At 38.9% G+C, this 19,778-nt stretch overlaps 1 protein-coding gene across 1 annotated transcript in view; it reads right to left on the bottom strand.

Moving 5' to 3' along the window:
- Positions 1 to 450: 450 nt before the first annotated feature.
- LOC136446625 (kinesin-like protein KIF28) overlaps positions 451 to 19,778 on the bottom strand; it is a 29,312-nt gene continuing 9,984 nt past the window's right edge. The window contains exons 7-22 of the mRNA XM_066445102.1: positions 19,580 to 19,686; positions 19,088 to 19,148; positions 18,579 to 18,767; positions 17,313 to 17,619; positions 16,173 to 16,310; positions 15,532 to 15,674; positions 11,483 to 11,631; positions 9,369 to 9,503; positions 8,254 to 8,337; positions 7,608 to 7,670; positions 6,006 to 6,152; positions 5,539 to 5,661; positions 3,730 to 3,888; positions 2,798 to 2,878; positions 2,074 to 2,227; positions 451 to 607 (exon numbers count right to left, since the gene is read on the bottom strand). Of these exons, the coding sequence (XP_066301199.1) occupies positions 552 to 607; positions 2,074 to 2,227; positions 2,798 to 2,878; positions 3,730 to 3,888; positions 5,539 to 5,661; positions 6,006 to 6,152; positions 7,608 to 7,670; positions 8,254 to 8,337; positions 9,369 to 9,503; positions 11,483 to 11,631; positions 15,532 to 15,674; positions 16,173 to 16,310; positions 17,313 to 17,619; positions 18,579 to 18,767; positions 19,088 to 19,148; positions 19,580 to 19,686 (2,096 nt within the window). The 3' untranslated portion in view covers positions 451 to 551. The remainder of the gene's footprint in view (positions 608 to 2,073; positions 2,228 to 2,797; positions 2,879 to 3,729; positions 3,889 to 5,538; positions 5,662 to 6,005; positions 6,153 to 7,607; positions 7,671 to 8,253; positions 8,338 to 9,368; positions 9,504 to 11,482; positions 11,632 to 15,531; positions 15,675 to 16,172; positions 16,311 to 17,312; positions 17,620 to 18,578; positions 18,768 to 19,087; positions 19,149 to 19,579; positions 19,687 to 19,778) is intronic.

Consider the following 19,778-nt stretch of genomic DNA (forward strand, 5'->3'; position numbering starts at 1 on the left):
CAGTCCAATATTTTCTGTGTGTGTACATATTTACAAGCTTAGCATCTATGGCGCAGAGTTGGCATCTACATAATATTTTCATTTGATAAAATGCTAAAATATCATAAAATCACAATGCCTTATCTTGTTTTTCTGATGAAAGCAGATTATTATGAAGAATAAATACCAAGCAGGCAATTTCAATAATGAAAGAAATCCATATTTGCTCTAGACCCTCATACCAAAATATGTGAACACCATGCATATGTACATGTACATGCAGCTACACTGAGAATGGAAAAGGACACACAAATATAGCAGCTTATTCTTGGAAGAGACAAAGAGTTGATACTGTCAATTAAGCTCCGTTATGTAAGACTGTTATGTAAGATTCTGCAGTTTATCTTCATCCCCCTGCCAACATTGTTTGGTCTTCAAAGGTGAGAGACAGACAACAACTGCAATACAGTCCAATTTTTTTCTGCGTCAGATTTACAAGCATATACATACTATTTTCATTTGATGAAATGCTAAAATAGTTCTTCCTTATTGGTGCACTTCATCCTCATAACTTACAGGAGGGTGCAGGCTGAACTTTCTTGGCTTTGCGGCTGGCCATTTACTCCCTCTGCAAAGAATCAACAACAAAGTAATGTATATATAAGAATTCAAGAAGCTTATGATGAACAAACAACAAACAATTATCCTAAAGACCTCTTGATCAATAAAAAGACAGGTATTGGTAACAAGTTAACATATTAATTAACTTAAAAAAGGACGGGGAGGGTACAAGACAGTACATGGTGGGGGAAGGTACTTCAGCACCAAGGCTGGGGAGGGTACAGGACAGTACATGGTAAGGAAGGTCCTTCAGCACCAAGGCTGGGGAGGGAACAGGACAGTACATGGTGGGGGAAGGTACTTCAGCACCAAGGTTGGGGAGGGTAAAAGACAATACATGGTGGGGGAAGGTACTTCAGCACCAAGGTTGGGGAGGGTACAGGACAGTACATGGTAGGGGAAGGTACTTCAGCACCAAGGCTGGGGAGGGTACAGGACAGTACATGGTGGGGGAAGGTACTTCAGCACCAAGGCTGGGGAGGGTACAGGACAGTACATGGTGGGGGAAGGTACTTCAGCACCAAGGTTGGGGAGGGTAAAAGACAATACATGGTGGGGGAAGGTACTTCAGCACCAAGGTTGGGGAGGGTACAGGACAGTACATGGTGGGGGAAGGTACTTCAGCACCAAGGCTGGGGAGGGTACAGGACAGTACATGGTGGGGGAAGGTACTTCAGCACCAAGGTTGGGGAGGGTAAAAGACAATACATGGTGGGGGAAGGTACTTCAGCACCAAGGTTGGGGAGGGTACAGGACAGTACATGGTAGGGGAAGGTACTTCAGCACCAAGGTTGGGGAGGGTACAGGACAGTAAATGGTGGGGGAAGGTACTTCAGCACCAAGGTTGGGGAGGGTACAGGACAGTACATGGTGGGGGAAGGTACTTCAGCACTAAGGACGGGGAGGGTACAGGACAGTACATGGTGGGGGAAGGTCCTTCAGCACCAAGGCTTGGGATGGTACAAAACAGTACATAGTGGGGGAAGTTACAGTATCGTACAGGGTGGGGATGGTCTTTCAGCACTAAGGCTGGGGAGGGTTCAGGACAGTACAGGGTGGGGAAGGTCCTTCAGCACTAAGGATGGGGAGGGTACAGGACAGTACAGGGTACAGGGTGGGGGAAAGCTCTGTTGGTACCTTCTGGGGGAACAGCAGCAGCAACATCCGTGACTGGCATGGAATTCACAAGACAATGAGAAACCTTTTAGAAGCAATATTTGACTTAAAATTGTATTATTTGTACAGAATATTAGTGTTCCTAGCAGAAGCAAAAGCAGCTCATGTAAAATGGCAGAAAAAATCCTGAATATCTAAATAGACAATATGTTTAAATGTTATTCATTTTTCAGCGATTGTGCATTTTGAACTGTTTTGTACGTTTCTGATCAAGATAGTCATGTTCTTGTAACATAAGAACTCTACTCTATTGCAATTCACCAACCTGATAAGGCTATGTACAAACCTAGTTCTTACCGTTGTCTCCTGCCCCCTTGTCCTTGGGAATCGTCTTGATGGCCTTCTCTACAGCATCGGGGTTCTTGGCACGAAGAACTGTCTTAATGGTCTCTGTCTTCACTCGCATCTTACTACTCTTCTCCGCCACATCCACCACCTTGTTCATTTGGGCCTGAAGGAAAAATAGATTTAACAAAAATTAATACTCGCTTGTAAATCCATAATTAAGCAGTTGTGGGGAGAGGGAGAGGGAATTTTGATTGTGTGCAAAAAGTTCTTGCCTACAGGATGAGTAATCAAATGTTTGCGATGATGACATTTTAGTGGTTTAATAGTGACTGTGAAAGTTGCTACAATCAAGTTACAGATAACCAATCAAGAATTACAGTATTCTATAAACTTATTGAAAAATGCTCTCAACGCCAATAGCTATTTTGCTTTAAATTTGTATAAATACTCCTGTAATACCTAATTATGGATGGAAACATTAACAAAAGCCAAGACTCCTTGGTAATACGCCCAAAGACTCAAGCAAATGGGTAAGATTTTGAAATTTGTCAGATGTTTCAGACAGCATCCGCTGTCTTTTGTCAGTGACTAAAGGAAATAACTGTAGAGTCAAGTTTTCTACCGAAACTCTGAATTGATATTTCAATGAGGTTCTTTGTCATTTGTTGTTACATGATGTTTTTTAAACTGTCCTGAAGCCTTATAAGTATCTAGAGTCACTATAAAATCTCACCATCTTCTTCTCCAGCCTTTCCAGTCTCTTCTTCAGTGTCAAAACCTGAAACTGATATCCAACCTTGCCCTCATCCACAGTCTGAAAATAAAACAAAATTACAGTGTTTTTATTCTTGTTCAATCTGTACTTCATTTAGTTCACTCCTCATCTGTAGTTCTTTTAGCTCAGCTAACAAGGCACTTCTAAAAATGGTTCAATTAAATGACCTACATAAAATATTTGGGGAAACGGTACTTTGTGGGAATTTCAAAGAAAATTACACAAAAATCTAACTCAAGAAGACAAGCTACTAGCATGCTAGGCTTAAACACATGATTAAGACAGAAAAAAAAGGTTTTTGCAAATTCTATACAAAAATGGAAATTTTGATATTTTAAGACAGGCTATTAATAATGTGAATGATGCCTGGCGCTTTAACCGTGCACACCCCAGTTCTTCCGTGACTGGGGTCCGTTGTAGTGCGCGACAAAAAAGTGACGAAAGGGTTTCGAGGGGCTGGGTTTGAGTTCACATTTCTCATAATGTACTTTGAACTGATATTAGATACTAGCATGGCTAAAAAGCATATGAATTGGTGTATTTTGGGTGAAAATTGCGTTTTGGTCCGACCTGTATTTTCGGATATCCATTTGCGTTGATAGTGAAATGTCCCTTGGCCCAAGATTGACCTTTTGTTACGTTCTGTGGGTGATGTTGACATGCCAAAATAAGACTGGTTGAAGAAACCAAACTCGGTTGGTTTCATAGCGGAAGGGATAGGCTTTCACCCCATACACAGTTGATTTACTTCGGAATACTTCCCTGGAAGAGACAGTACCTAGACTTAAGGGTGCGCAGCCTCCAATTGAAACCCCAAAATAAACTTGGATGCGCTCCCTTAAAGACTTGATGATCATTATGACAATTATATTAGCGACATAATAACATACATGCTGGGGCACATTTTCAGCTCCGATGTCTTTCCCCTTCTGAATCCCCTCCTTCTTCATGATCTGTTTGGTGTTGAGTTTCTTCCCCTCTCGTTTCTTTGGCACCTGCTTCCCGTACAGCTGGACAAAGATGGAGCCGTTCAGCAGGTAGTCCAGCTCCTGAAACAACAGCAAGATTGGGAAAAAGTGTTTGTCATTTTTCTCTCCAGTGAATATGCTGTTGGTCACATTTCCAAAACGGGGCCAGGCTTTTGCAGGAATGAAAAATAGAAGCGTATGTCACCATACTTTGTTGTCTTTCATATCCACCCGACCAATCAATCGCATTGAAACTCAGATTCGAATCAGCCATGACCCGACCTTTCTAAGTTGCGTTAACAGCTAAATATGACAAAATAAACTCGCCAGTGAGATGCTGGAAGGTGTCAGCTTTTAAATGATGTTTTCAGATTGATAATTTTGGCACTTTGGTAGTGATTGAACGTGCCCGCGATTTAATGTTTAGAAAAAAAATAGTTTCTACTACTTTTCTTTCTGCGATCCATTGGTCAGGGTGATATCTTATTTTTCTTTTCCTGACTAGGCCCTGGTTTGAAAATGTGACCATAGCATTTCAAGGGCTAGTCCTTCATGACAGCCTCCAGCTAGTTGGGTAGCCTACATGTAGCTACCGTAAAATCCCTATTTACATACGCACTTTTAAAACTTTTCAAGTCGCAAGCAGGTACTCCAGGCCGACGCCAAAGTCGGGGTGCGTACGTTAGGAGGGGTTCTTCCTCGGAAAAATCGCATATCGGCTTGAGAGTATGGTACATCTTCATGCAAATGAAGTGTGGAATACTACCACACAATCAATCAGTAATAAAGAATAAATAATACATATATTTAAATTGTTTGACATTTTCTACCCAGAAACATTTTCTCAGTAACCCTTTAAGTCGGTAAATATCATCGGAAGGATGATCATGTCAACCTCTAACTATCTACCGAAATGCTGGAGAGGAGGTGCGTACGTTAGGAGGGTTTTTCCCCTGAACATTTCAACTCACTGAGTCAGGCCCGCAATCGTCCCCAAATCGGGGGTGCGTACGTTAGGAGAATTGCGTACGTAAATAGGAATTTTACGGTATACAGCCTAATGAATCCAAATCACACCAGGAAATCTGAACAACAGTATATGAGTCTCAAAGACAGACTCCATCCCTTGCACTGGATTCTGCTTTGTGACCCTTGACGTGGTTGATGAGGCCACACCAATTTAATTTCTTGGTTAACGGATGTTTATTCTTAAATTTTAGCACAAGGATATCATTAAAACAGAAGGCTGGGGTGAAAACTTGCACCTGACCCTGTTCACTCCCTGAAACTGTGTGCACCAAAGTACAAACTTTCCTCTGAGATTCTAGATCTGTTTTCATGTTGATTTTCTAATCTAGCATTTTTTTTAAATTCCGTTAAGCAAGAAATTAAATTGGTGTGGCCTAATTGTCCAACATTAACTGATGATATATGAAAATGCAGATTTAGAGGAAACTCTCCACCATTCAGTGTGGTCAAGTTAGGAAACAACCTGTGCACATTTAATCACAAGTAGATTCCTCTTTGTTGTGCAATTACACATTGCTGATGTGTTTTCAACCTTCTCCCTGCAGCCTAACTCTGTAACCAATAGAGACCTGGGTGGCAAACGGCTATTTCAGTGTGCTATAAAGGTTAAATTATTATACAGTTTCTAATACTTAAACATAAGACGAATTCTAAAAAAGATAGATGAATATCATTCTGCAAATAAATAGTTGGATGTCTTACCAGTTTGTCAATAGCGTTGAAGGTGACTAGTTGTTCAAACTTGAAGTCTGGGTTGATGGCTTTCTTGATCGCCTGTGTCTGGAACGGCTCCATGGTGTAGACTCGGAACTTACAGTAGATGTCCTGAAAAAACAGAGTGAATAATTATAGTAAAAATATCAAGCAAAAATACCCAAAAAAGCTATTAATTTTACATGTTACTTATGATTATTGTTAATGTTACAAACTAAATAAATGACATTTGAAGTGAAAATGAGGAAACGTCAATGAAGTTTATACATCCAGGAACTAAGATGTGCCAAAAGATACTTACTCATTGTCAACAAAACTGGATAAAATTTTAAAACAGACAGTATCCACTGTCTTTCTTCAGTGACAAAATGAAATTATCGGAGGATCAGAATAAGGAATTCAAAGCATTATAACTGATTATGACTATAAAAAAATATACATCAATTTTGACTTACTGTAAAGCGATCAGGAAGTCCTCGAGCGTTGAGGATCTTGACTTTGAAAGCCAGAGGCTGTCCCTTTAAGTCTGTTTCTGGGTCATCAACAAAGGCATCCTCATCTCTTAACACCTTCCCTGTCTGGGTGCATGGCCACAGTTCCACCTAGGAAACAACAGGTATGATTTGTACAAAGGTCATGTATTTGTGATGGTAATAGATATGGTTAATAGACAGGGCATCGATGGCCAAATAGCCTGATCTCAAATAAAACACTGTACAAGCTGTGTAACACAAGCCCGCTGTCAACAAAAGAGAAAAACGCCAGGTGGTCTATGTTCGGACACATTCTGAGAATGCCGACCGACACACCTGCACAACAGGCTTTAGACTTTGCCCTGATAGGATGCAACAGATACAGTTCCAGAAAAGGAAGACACTGCAAAAACTTACTCTTACTGAGCCTACTGAGGGCAGACCTGAAGGAAAGAGGTCAAGGACCGTTGCGGTCAGAAAGAAACTTACGGAAGCTAAGGAAGCTCTCAGCGAATCGGACAAAGTGGAAGGGACTGCAGGAAGACTGAATGCGGCTGCAGGATGTTTCAACTACTGCAGCAGCAGAAAACTGTGGAATACTACTAATAGATATGGTAAAAATTCTATCTACATGCTAATTTCGCTCACAAAGTTAAGCATTTAGCTACAAGCTTTTGACCAGTGCCCTGTCTCAAATGTTGCTGTCTTCTATTTGGTTACAGTTTGCCATCAGTCACTAGAATAATTACAAATAACATGTTGCATGTAACACAGTTCAGTTTAAGCCAGAGTTGTGTCAAAGGCACCCAGAGTATTTTAGGCCACACCAATTTAATTTCTTGGGTAACGGATTTATTAAAAATAAATGTTAGCATGAGGACATCATTAAAACAGAAGGCTGGTGTGAAAACTTGCACCTGACCCTGTTCACTCCCTGAAACTGTGTGCACCAAAGTAAAAAAATTCCTCTGACATGCTGTTTTCATGTTGATTTTCCAATCTAGCATTTTTTTTTTAATTCCATGAACCAAGAAATTAAATTGGTGTGGCCTTATGAGGCATAAAAACTAGAAATATTCTAGTTGTTGGAATCTTTATGAAATTGACATTCAATGCCACTGTTTACCACATTTGAGTACAGATTTTTTATCACAAGTACTCCAAAGCGGTAAAAAAAAAGCTACATGGTGATTATTTATTTTTACGCGCCTAGTGTAAATAAACCGATACCATAGCCCCGCCCACCTCTGTCAAAACGTAGAAATGCAAAATTAAAACATAAGAATGCAAATATTTGACGGACATGCAGTCACTCTCTCTCTCATTGGTCGAACCGCTAATTGTGATGGACAGTCAGGATCAGTCTATTAGGGATTGGATTTTCTACCAGTTCTCACCAAACAACGACATCGCATCTTTGCTCCTTTAATGTCGATATGTATGGTAAAGTGTTATTGAAACTTATCATGTGTAGGAATGACTAGAAATTTGAGTTTTTTATGCAAGTTTCAAGCCTCATAAAATGCTTTGGATGCCTTTAATATCAACCAATAACAACACAAGCAAATTACCGTAACCACTTACGTTGAGTTTGCCCACTTCAATGCCTTTGATATTGGTCAGGTCCAACTGCTCCTTGGCCTCAATCTAAGGAGTAGGGAAAAATCAATTTTAGTAAAACACATAGAATTTATATATACAAGCAATCATATCAAAAGTTTGAGTTTTTGTTAACTACTGATTAGGAAATACTGTATGGTTGTGTAAAAAAGTTGTTTTAACCTTTTTTCAGGTTTTAAGTTACTGCTGCAGCAGTTATCTTTCTTCTGTTGCCCTGAAATTTCAGTTTGCCAACACTCTCTCTGTCTCATTTTTATCAACAAGACTTTTTGAAAATTTCCAAATATTCTCTTACACTGCTCTGATGACAACTTGATATCTATTCTAATAATTTCAGCATGTTTTATTCTTTTTTACTTGTGGAACCATAGGTGATGAGGGCGAGAGGAGAATAGAATACAAAAATAAGTGAGGTAAAGAATGGCTGCATACATGTATATTGATCACTGCAAGTTGTCAAGCATTGTAAATGTGACAATTTTTTGGGCAATTTTAAAAGCTATAATAATTCTTCATCTCTATTAAAAGCAAAAAAGACCTACACCCCGAAGCATTGCCAAAAAATGCTACCATGCTCAATAAGTGTAAGAAGGTATATGTAATACGAAACCTTGTAAGCAATGCTCTCCAGGTAGACATGCAGTCCTCCAATCATCTCTTCATGATCAGGTGGTTCAGTGAAGGGGTCTCTCTCCTGAAAAATAATGGATAAATAAAATATTTGAAATATTTGAAATAGATAAACACTAACTTCCTCCATGCTGCCTAACTCTGTAACCAACAGAGAATTGGTAGCTGAGAAAACACCACTTTCAGTGGGTTAAAGGCCAACTAGAAATGAGATGTCATTGGATGGCATTTCAGTACCTAGTGTTGCGTACCTAAACCCGAGTTAAGGTTTAGGTTCGGACTCGAGTCCAGAGGTTAAGGTTCAGGTTCAGACTTGAAAGTCCGGACTTGAACCAATGGAATATGTGTGCTACGAATATATTTTTCCTGTTTCATGTAAAATTGCATATCTGCATATATTTTACATGCAATTTGAAAACTATAATATACGGAATTATATACAGTCAGTACAAATGTAATTAATGCAGATGGTCAGTTATAAACACAAAACAACAAATTAACAATGTTTTCATATTTTTCCAGTGCAAATTTCAGGATCTAAGGAAGCTTTAAGTGTTTTGAATCAAAAAGGAGTCTAAAAGCGAGAGATTTTTTTTCAAGTCCGGACTTGTTTCCTGATGTTCAGTTTTTTTGGACTTGAACCTAAAGGTTAGGAACAGGTCCGGAACAGGTCCAGGGTTTAGGTACACACCACTATCAGCACCTGTCTTGAATCTTCAGCCTGTCAAGGTAGCTGTTTGGCTCAAATTTGTACTACTATACTGTTCATGAGGTAGTGATAGTGATCTCAAACCAGTTTAGCTCCCTGAAGCACTAATCTTCCACTGGAGCGCTAATCTTCCACTGGTCGCGACAGAGTACACTCTCTGCAGGTTCATCGTACTTGGGAGATTCCCCTAGCTTTTTTCGAGAGGCACACTTAAAAGTGGACCACAGCTTAACGTCCCGTTCTGCAAGTACTGCAACCCAAAATACCAGTAGCGTGCACAATTTGGTTGAACAACACAGCCGCAGCAAGGAAAAAACTTCAACAACCTTGCATAATTTGCAATGCATTATCCCCATCCCCCCTTCTATACACTTTGCTTAACTTACATCGGGCCAGTTGATGTCCTCTCCATCGCTGAAGCTTTCGTACATCTCGTCCATCAGGTACTTCCTGTTCATGAACTTGGCCTTGGTCCACAGATACTCCAGCCCCAACTCAACATTCCTCATTTTCACCATCACCTGTAGGATGTAACATGGCATCAATGGTGTGATTTCTCTGAGTCAGACACAGTTTCTCTTTCCGTGCCAATGGCTCCTTTTGGCTTCAAAACAGCGAAATAGGCGAGTATACATACGTTTTGGGCCTGAAAATCGACTTGCAATCTTTTTCTCTAAAGTCGCGGATTTCAATTGGAAATGATGGGAAACAACAGCGTTCTACAATTTTTCTGTGGCAATGGCTCCTTTTGCTTCAAAACAGCGAAATAGGTGCATATACACACGTTTGGGGCCTGAAAATCAACTTGCAATTTTTTTCTCTAAAGTCGCGGATTTCAATTGGAAATGATGGGAAACAACAGTGTTTTACGTCAAAAACATTCAATTACAAAAATAATTGGTTTGGTGCAAAAAAAAATCAAGAATGGATTTTTCTGTGCCAATGGCTCCTTTTGCTTCAAAACAGCGAAATAGGCCCTTATACACACGTTTGGGGCCAGAAAATCAAGTTGCAATTATTTTTCTCCAAAGTCGAGGATTTCAATTTGAAATGATGAGAAACAACTTATTAACATGTTCTACGTCAAAACTACTACAGTACTGGTAATATCAAAGCAGTAGGGCCAGTGTTTTGTGCATATTACATGCTTTGAGGCTTGGAGATGTCTTTCCATTGGTCTGCATTTTTCTTCAAGGGGTTGGGGTGGTAAATAGAGAAAAATGCAGACCTTTAGAACAACCAGAAAAGCCTAAAAACTGGCGAATACACTGAGCGGGACAGTACATATGATTAGAGATTGCACAATTATAGTAAAGCAAAGATATTAATGTCGTCAGCACCCATCATCTTGAAGCAAGGCTCAAAATATAATTTCTCTGTCTCCTACAAAATTTGATTAATGTTACCATTTAGTGGAGTATTTTGTAGCTTTCAAAATGGCAAGTTCTTGATATTTTTTTGTAAAATCTGCAATTTACGATTTAGGTTGCAAAAAAATGGATACTTCAAGCCCATTATCAATGATGGTTAAACAGCATTCTCACACTCAGCTGTGAACCATAGAATAAACACATCCATGTGGCATCATAGCTGCACAAATTGACGGTTAACTTATAAATGAATTACACTTGTCTAAGTGCCTTTAAAGCCCAAGAGTAGTGATGATATGAAGCGTACGATTTTAACCATTTTTTTCTGTGCAGGGTAATATGTTACGCACCTTTTTTAAATTTTGATCATGCAACATCCATAAAATAGTATTTATAATGCACCATGTGTTTAGTGTGAATAACAGGATATGAGGGGTGTATTTATAGACTATTGGAATTAGACGCATGCGGTGCCTGTGAATATTAAAACGTGAATTATCATCACCCTTGCAGTGGATTGTACCTCGGGAGGCGTCCTTTGGGATGGCTAGGAGAAGATGGAATATCACAAAATACAGATAAATATTGAGCCATCAGCTTTAGATAGGAATATTGCTAAGTTGTTGTACAGCGTTTTTTCACCATTGACTGATACATCGTATTAAAAAATTGAACATTCCAAAAATGTAAACAGTACACAAACTAATTATGTAAGTGCATATGTGACGGGTGACCTATTTATGAAATGATGAATAATTAATATCTCTTGAAATTATCGAGCTTTACCAAAAACGTTGTTGTCAATTTTTGACAAAAGTACTGTGATAAACAGCAATCTATCCGGAACAGGTAGTGCAATTATAGTCTTCTATTTGCTACAATAAAGGTCTAATAATAACTGGCCTTATAACATATTCAGGTGTATTAATCTGACTAGCAACAATTTGTTTTTAAAATATTGACTGTGTGCTTTGAGTCTACTCAAAAAGTGTTGACCTGTAGTACACACTTTCCTCTGAGATTCTATTTTTATGCTTATTTTCCAATCTAGCATTTTTATCAAACATTCTGTTAACCAATAAAAAAATTAATTGGTGTCGCCTAAGGTGAACTAAAAAATTACCACCTACCTCTTTCTTACTTCCGACCATCCCCAAAATCTTGGCTGGGATGATGACAAGCTCGAACTTGACTTTCTTGTCCATTTCCTCACTCATTGTGTTGGCCTGTTCTATCGCTGGGCGTACCTCGATAAGGTCATCGTTTAGAATGAGGTCATCTGGGGAACAGGGTGTTATTCATTACCCTAGTCAAACTGGTGCTCACTGCAGCACAGATGCCTAAAGCTTTAATGCTGCTGTAAGGCAGCATCGATGCCGACTATCACGGTGATTTCACAGCAATTATGGCTGTCCAAGTTTCCCTCCCTAAACTGTCAGCCCTGCAAAGCCTTGAACCAATTAGTTGGAATAATGCCCCATCGATGCCATTTTCCGTCATGGCAATTATCTAGTGGTCATGCTCCATCTTTAGATCAACCAAGGAGGAAATATGAAACCCCCTTGTACCCACTGGTGCACAGCTGTTCAGTCTTATAGCTTAAATGTAACTATGGTTTTGAAGAAACTATCTTTTGCTACTTTTTAAAGGAAGTTTATAATATGTTTGATTATCAATGTTGATTACGAACTCTATCATGTCTATATATGAACTTGACAAACTTCTTGAGGATTATAATATGCTAATTCCATGTACAACGAATTGATATATTGGTATGTACATGTCACTGGCAAGGGGAGCAAGCCTTCTGGTCTGTGCTTTTAGAATATCTATAGAACACGTACCCCTTCCTCAGTTTATCAGGAGCAAGGATTTCTTGTGAATAGATCCACATAGTCCCCCTATTAGTACTACTGTAAGTAGTAGCACCCACTGTGATCATGGGTTGCAGTCACCAGCAGCTGTTTGGGGACTACCAGTCCTCCATTTATCTTAGGCTAACAAGAAATGACATGATAACAAGGCATTCTGACAGAAATGCCCACCCATTCATTAACAAATACATGTATCTGTATACAAAGCCATTTGAAGGAAAATACTCCTCATGCAGCCACTACCTGTAATATAGAGCTAGAACACACAGTTAGGGCAGGGACCAACAAGCCTATATCTGGTGACCTGTGAAACCATAATATGACTAACTAGTAGAGTACCATGACAGACCACCTGACATGCATGTCACATGGTCTGTCATGGTACTCTACTAGTTAGTCAATTGGGGTTGAAGTCCCACATTTGTTAGCTCAACTGGGGGGAGGAGGGCTTATATATTCTGCTTTAGAGCTGACATGCAATATGTAATAAGAAACATTTTATGACATCTCAGGCTTGCTTACTCACATTTTTCTAGACATAAAGCATTATTCTCAGTCAGTCTTTGCTTAAGGCCACTGGACATCCTGTGACCTGTTTCTTTTTTTTAAACTATCAGTTACTCTATAATACCCCAACTAGTTTTACTTGTAACAGGCAACACAATGTGTGCTGGTAGTCCACAAACCACAACTTCACAAGGGAAAATTCAGTTACAGGGGTACATGTAATTTAGGGGTCAAATTAAGTATCTTCTTTTCTTCCTTGTATGAAATATAAAAATGTCTGCCTACTGCATTGTCCTATAGATTGCACATGCATGATCCTATTTTTTTCTAATGTCCATTTTGGAAACCTTATCTATTCATGTGCCGTATAAGTTTATTCTTTAAGAGCTAAGATCAAAAAGATTGTATATGTCCTCAACAGTAGATACAGTCTTTCAAAGATTTAGGGGTACAATGAAAATTGTAAAATTGCCACAGAAAAAAAAATCATCATATTTAATTATTTCCAGAATACTATACTTAAGTACATTGATAGCACATTTGCCGTAATTATCAACAACTATAGAGAAACAGGAATGCTGTTAGTAATTGATTTAGAGTCCTGAAATAGCTTAGGCCTTCCCCATTATCCTTCATACACATAAAGGCACTGTATGACAAGCTTTTCATATCAGTGTTATTATCAGAATCATGCTTTCTAGCACAAAGAGACTGCCAAGCTGCTGATGTATTGCAGTTATTGTAGTGATATTTACCCTTTTATCATTCATTCTTTTGTTGGTGTGGGTTTAGTGGTATGCATAAACATCCCATGTACAAAATGTACATATTACTTAGGCTTAAAATGATAAGGGTACTACAAATTTAGGTCAACGGCACTTTGGACTTACAGTAATATCTTACCATTAGAGGCATAACATGATATATATATACATATAAATTATTGTTGTTGACATTTCTGGAAAAGAATTGTCTCTTGCAAGCACTCACATGTGGGAAATATACAGGATAACATGTTACAGGGCCCTACTATACTGGTCAGGCCTGGCACGCTGGGGTGTCCCAGTAGGGAGACGAAGCTGTCAGGGCCAGCGGTTAGGGGACGCTAATGAGACAGTTCCATCTGTGTATTTCCACCATGATGTCAAGTAGAAAGATGTATTCTTCACATTTTGGGGTGAAAACGGGACATGGTTGTAAGTAGCAAATACAAATCCTTGAACAAGTCTACCTACCATCACAAATACCACAAAATTTTGGAGGAAAACGTGTGTGGTAACTAAGAAACAGACTTATATAAATTTTATATAGATTAAATTCCACATGAGAGGAGGGCGGAGCATAGGCCAGGCCTTCTGGAGGATGACCGAAGGGTCTCTCTCCTGCTAGCCTGAGCTCCCTCAGGGAGCTCCCTGATTGGAAAAACATATCTGTACTAGGGGGAATGGTAGCAAAGTAGGGCTGGATTGCAGGCGGGAAGTTTGTAATCATTCTGGGAAGGCAGGTTTAAGATAATGATAATGATGACAAAGCTATTGAGGCTTCATTATTAGTTCATATCTTTCAAGACTACAATGTCACTTGACCAGTAGCTGGTATATTAATGTTACCAGAGATGTGTTTTGTTCCAACCAGAAAAAGGTTTGATAAGGGCGTACACATACACATACTTCTCTCCACTGCAAACATAACAGGCATATGGCTGATCTGATAATCAGCACTTGCCCCTCTGGTTGGATATGTATCATAGGAAAAGCAATCCTCAAAAGCAATGAATCAGATGTGGGGACTAAGTTCTTTGCAGAACATTGTCACTAAGATGTACATTGTACATGGCTCACCAAGCTATTCAGTTCCAGGTAACCTAAAACTAACCATATGTCCCAAACTAAGAAGTGTGCCCTGTCGATGCCATTTCCTTTCACGGTAATTAGTTCTGCTCCACCTTTAGATTGAGTAGGGAGGCATCTCTTGTCAGGAATAGAAGGCCAGACTTTGTAACAGTCTGAGGAGCCAGAATGATAAATGATGATTAATGACCATCAGAGTAAGGCAGCATCGATGCCAAATTACCAAGGGAACTGGACTGAGAGGGCATCGATGCCCAATGTGCTGGGTCAGTCCGGCATCGATGCCAGACCTGTGCAGCACTGAGCAACACTTTCGCAAGGGCAATCACCTGCAAGTCGTTATAATCAGAAATCAAAAACACTCTCACCTTTGACACAATGTTCTATACATTGTAGCCACTAATATTTATCCACCGGGTTACATAAATATATCACTTTGAAAAACTGTGGATTTGAGAGATCTCTTTTTTAGCACCTCCCTGATATGCACAGTTTAGATATACAGGTCTGGAGTGCATCATTATACTGGGGGACGTGGGGTTGGAGATCTGTTTGGACAAATCTTTTCAAGGTGGCGGAATTAATTTAGTAGATGTTATATGAAAAACAGTGTACAAAATCATTTCCAGAACATTAACAGAAACTCGTCAAATGACTTTTGTTGTCATCTCTTATGAAGTAAGATTAGTTTGTATCATTCTGTGTATGATCCATACATCCATGTATGGCATTACAAGTATCTACAGTGCACAATGTATCTAGTTCAACCTTCTTGACTGTATTCATGCATTAAAAAAGATATCATCATAATCCATCCAAAGTTTCTCGAGTTATGCTGACTAAAAAAATCCAGAAACACAGACTAATAGACACACAGACAGACCAAAAACTATATCTTCATTTTGCGTGGAGATAAAAATGGCGTATGTTGTTTAATATCCAGCTTACCAAGTGAGCCTTTGCCTACAACAAATCCAGAGTTCTGATTCATTTCAGCCTGGGCCTCTTCATACGTCATGGCTGGCTTCTTCTGGCCGCCGGCTTGTTTTGGATGAGCAAAGATGTAGAGATGGTTGGCTCCAAACATAATCCTGGGGAGGGGGGTTGAACCAAAAAATTTGTTAGGTTCAACAGTTGAAACAAAAAGATAAAAAGTATATTTGATTCCATGACTCAGATTAAAGTTGCGAAAAATATGAATGTTCATTTTATAAAATCGTACACTCCAAGCAGAGGTAAGAACCGTTTCAACGTATTTTCGCGGTGTTTTATACGGCTTTCTACTTTTCCGTTTTTTTGTTGGGTCGAAAATACCCTGGATCTTACCTCTGCTTGGAGAGTAATAAAATCACACTTTTGAAGGGTTTCAAACAATCGGAATTTGAGTGCACAAGACAGTGCACTATTCTCAGACAGAAATGTGAAGAAAAAAAATCGTCATGATTTGATGATAACTATCACCATACTTGCAAATGTCAATCTGAATGGAGATTTAAAAAATGTTGAACATTTTCAGTTCTGGTGTAAAAATTATACAACACATACCTTTAAGAACATACAAATTGATATTGATTCCTTTAAAATCTCACCTGTCGTTATGCTCTAGTTCTTCCTTCTCAGTGAGAGGTTCTCCATTGACAATAATCTTGGCATCCGGGCTGGCCTCGCACCGGTCCAGAAACACTTTGTCTCCCTCCACTAGCAATGCAGCGTGGTGATGGTGGATACTGGGTAGGGAATTACACATCATTAATATGTTAATAACAGTCTCTCAGCAAAAAAAAATCATTGAAATCACATCAGAAAAAAAAAAAATTATTATTTTATCTTCAAATCTATCTTTTTTGATTTACATTCAAAATGTTCCTGCCATTGGTATAATTTCAAAAAGAAACATTACCTGGCACAATAAACTTGAACAAAAAGTTGAAGGATCTTTAGATTCAATGTGCAATTGACATTAGATACTGCTTTTTTTTTTGCTGATTGGAACAAACCTAGACACATGCAGATGGTAATGTGTCAAGATGGGACAGTGTAACTTACACAAAAATTGCACATATCCAGATTTTCAGTTCAACCTTGTTTTGAAACAATTTTTACTAACACTAGTTAGATACATAGAATATCCTCTTAAATGTCTACAGATTCAAAGTTTTCACATTTATCTAAAACTATTTTTCTTATTAGGAAACATTCTCTCAAATACTGTAATTCTTGATTCATTAAATGGAAACTTAATCTTAGCTAGTCAACAGCTAATATTTCATCATCACATGTATTTTCAAGTGACCAACGTTTGAGGCAGTCATTTTTGTTCCTACTGTAACAGTTATAGAATCAAATGACGTAAACGAATTTCCTCCAACTGCTAAAATTACACTTTACAGTATAGAAGACCTAACCAAAAGTCAGAATACTGGACACTGAGCAGGACTACTTTTATGAGAGGTATAAAGGAGGCCATATACGTCAGGGCACTCCAGCCATCACTCAACAGAGACAGTGGGCGTTACAAACTTCCTTGCACGTTTGACCAATTGCTGACGTCAAGTATCCGTAATGACACATGTCAATGAAGTCACGTGTAAGTAACTCTTGCGAGTTTACGTTCAGCAGTGATTGGTCATTATTGATCCTGAAGAAGGCGACAGTGGTGGTCGAAAATTCAATCTGTGAATACCTTAGTATTGGAAGAAAGTTTAGCATTGTATTGATAGAAGACCTACTTGAGGCCCTTCAGCAGAATGCTGGGCGTCTCTCCAGACTCCTCATTACTGCTGCCCACCAGGTGTTCTCCCGGCTTCAGCAGGTGCACGATCATCCCAGTCAGCTGCGGGTCCACGTTCAGGTTGTACAGGTGCGGAGTGGATTCCTTCTCTTTCTTCGCAGCGCTGGCATCGGGGACGGCGGGGCCTGATTGACTCTGTTGCATCTTCTCCTCCCAAGTCTTCTTCATCTCCTCCATCTCCTGCTCCGAGGCCAGGATGCGGGCCTGCATCTCTTCCTCAAGCTCCTTACGGATTCTTTCACGCTCTGGAATATAAACGGACATTTCTTTAAAAAAGATTGAATGATACTATAGATTTGCTAATAATATTTTAGTCCAGAGGGTTAAGTCCAGGTCGGACCTGTACCTGTACCTGATTATAGTAGTATCTCAGTACATCTTTTGCAAAGAAAGGTCCTACGATAATTATATAATATCATTATAACAATAATCTAATAACAAGGAATAGACCCCAGTGGAGATACTGTTCCCTATGTAACACTCTGCTTTGGGAAGGCATCTATAAGCAGCGACACCTGTGCTGCAGTGCAATGTGAACCAGTCTTGAGGAAGGTGACAGATGGTCACTGAAACGTTGGTGGAATAAATCACTTGGTTGTGAGCTTTTTTATTCAGGCTCAGTCTGCAGTTTCCAATTTGAAATAAAGGTGAAATCTGTGAAATAACTGCTGCCCATTTTTCCCCATTTCCCATATTCAAGGCCTCCCATGCACAAGACAACAGACAGGCATATACATGTAGCAGGATATTGACGACAAGAAATGGGATAACCTTTGATAACCTGTGACCTTTGGGCTAACTTCCTGTCAGTGTCCCTGTCATACTTAGCATGTGAAAATGATTGCGGTAACACGGACAACCAGACAGGTCATTCATGCAGCTAAAAATACACACGGAAAACAATTATACCTCCCGTTTCATAAGGGTTTAAAAAAACAAAATTTTTCCTGAAATTTGTTTGTTCGTAATCCAAATTAGTTAAGTTAAAAGGAGGAGGGCTTCTATAAGCCTTGCAGGCTTCACCCCCCTCCCCTGCACGTTTTTACTGTACTTCTGATTATTTCATTATTGCTTTCTGTTTTTATGTGTGAATAAATAAAACAACTAAATAAATAAAACAATATTACCATATGTGTTTTTGTATCATTTTGTAAATTGCAATAAAAAAGTAGATAAAATTTAAAAAAAAAAAGTTCAAACCAACCTTCCTTTGACACTGGCTTTGCGTCCTCTTCGTCATCATCATCATCATCATCGTCCAGTTTCTCCGGGATTCCTCCGGACTCCAGGAGTTTCTTCAGCTTCTCGTTCTCTTCCTGAAGCTCACGGATAAGCTTCTCTGTAGGGTCCTCGTTCACAGCTACCTTTGTCTTGATCTGCTTTGCTCGGTCAGCTGGGAAAGTTGGAAAAACGTATTTAAATTTTATTCTAAATCTTTACGTCCCAGTACGAAAATTTTATTTCAGACAATACAAAATAATGTGTAAACCTACCAAACTCAAATAAATGATGATTTTGATAAATATCTAAAACTCTACACAAAACAAAAGAGTTTGCCACTCCTGGGAGCTTTTGAGATGAACTCTGTCTCTTTAATTTAACAACCTTGTAAATTCATATCTCATTTTGGATGATTTATTATGTTTATAATCAAAGTGCTAAATACATCAGATAATGTGTATGAGGTAATATACAGCAATTTTTCATACATACCATATCTGAGGGTCGATAAGGTCTCATCATAATTAATATCTGCAGGGCTGATAGCTGCAATCTATACAAAAAAAAAACACATCAATTTTAGCCTATTATATATAGAAGAGAAATTGTTACTGTACGCATCATATGCATGTATTATTGTGCCATTATATGCAACAGAATAAACATTATACAACATTTGAACACTTTTGAAATCTATATGTTATTATAGTACTTGAGGGCTAATACGTTAACTTCTTTCATTTTAGACATTTTCCCTTAAATTTCCTTAAAGCAGGTTATTTCTTTTTTTTTCTCAAATCCATCATCTCTTAGAGACACAAACTGTGAGTTCATGAAAAATATGAAAATATAAAATAAATAAATATTTTAAATAGTTCATATTAATAAATATTTATAAATATTGATAAATATTTTATATAGCTCATATTTTAAATAGTTCATTTAAAATATGAGCATCTGTTGAAGAGTCACAGCGCCCCCTACCATGATAGTCTTGCTGTTCCCTCCCAGAGCGTTCTTCAGCAGTTTAGTCAGCGTGGAGTCACGGTACGGAATCCGAACCTTCTTCCCATTGGCCTTATCCACAAGGGCTAAAGACGAAAGTACCCAATGAAATTAGAGCAAAATTTAGGTCACAGTCACAACGATTCCAGGGTACAGGGCTACATGTACATGCTAGGCC

Source organism: Branchiostoma lanceolatum, chromosome 12, assembly GCF_035083965.1.
Source record: "Branchiostoma lanceolatum isolate klBraLanc5 chromosome 12, klBraLanc5.hap2, whole genome shotgun sequence".
NCBI lineage: Eukaryota > Metazoa > Chordata > Leptocardii > Amphioxiformes > Branchiostomatidae > Branchiostoma > Branchiostoma lanceolatum.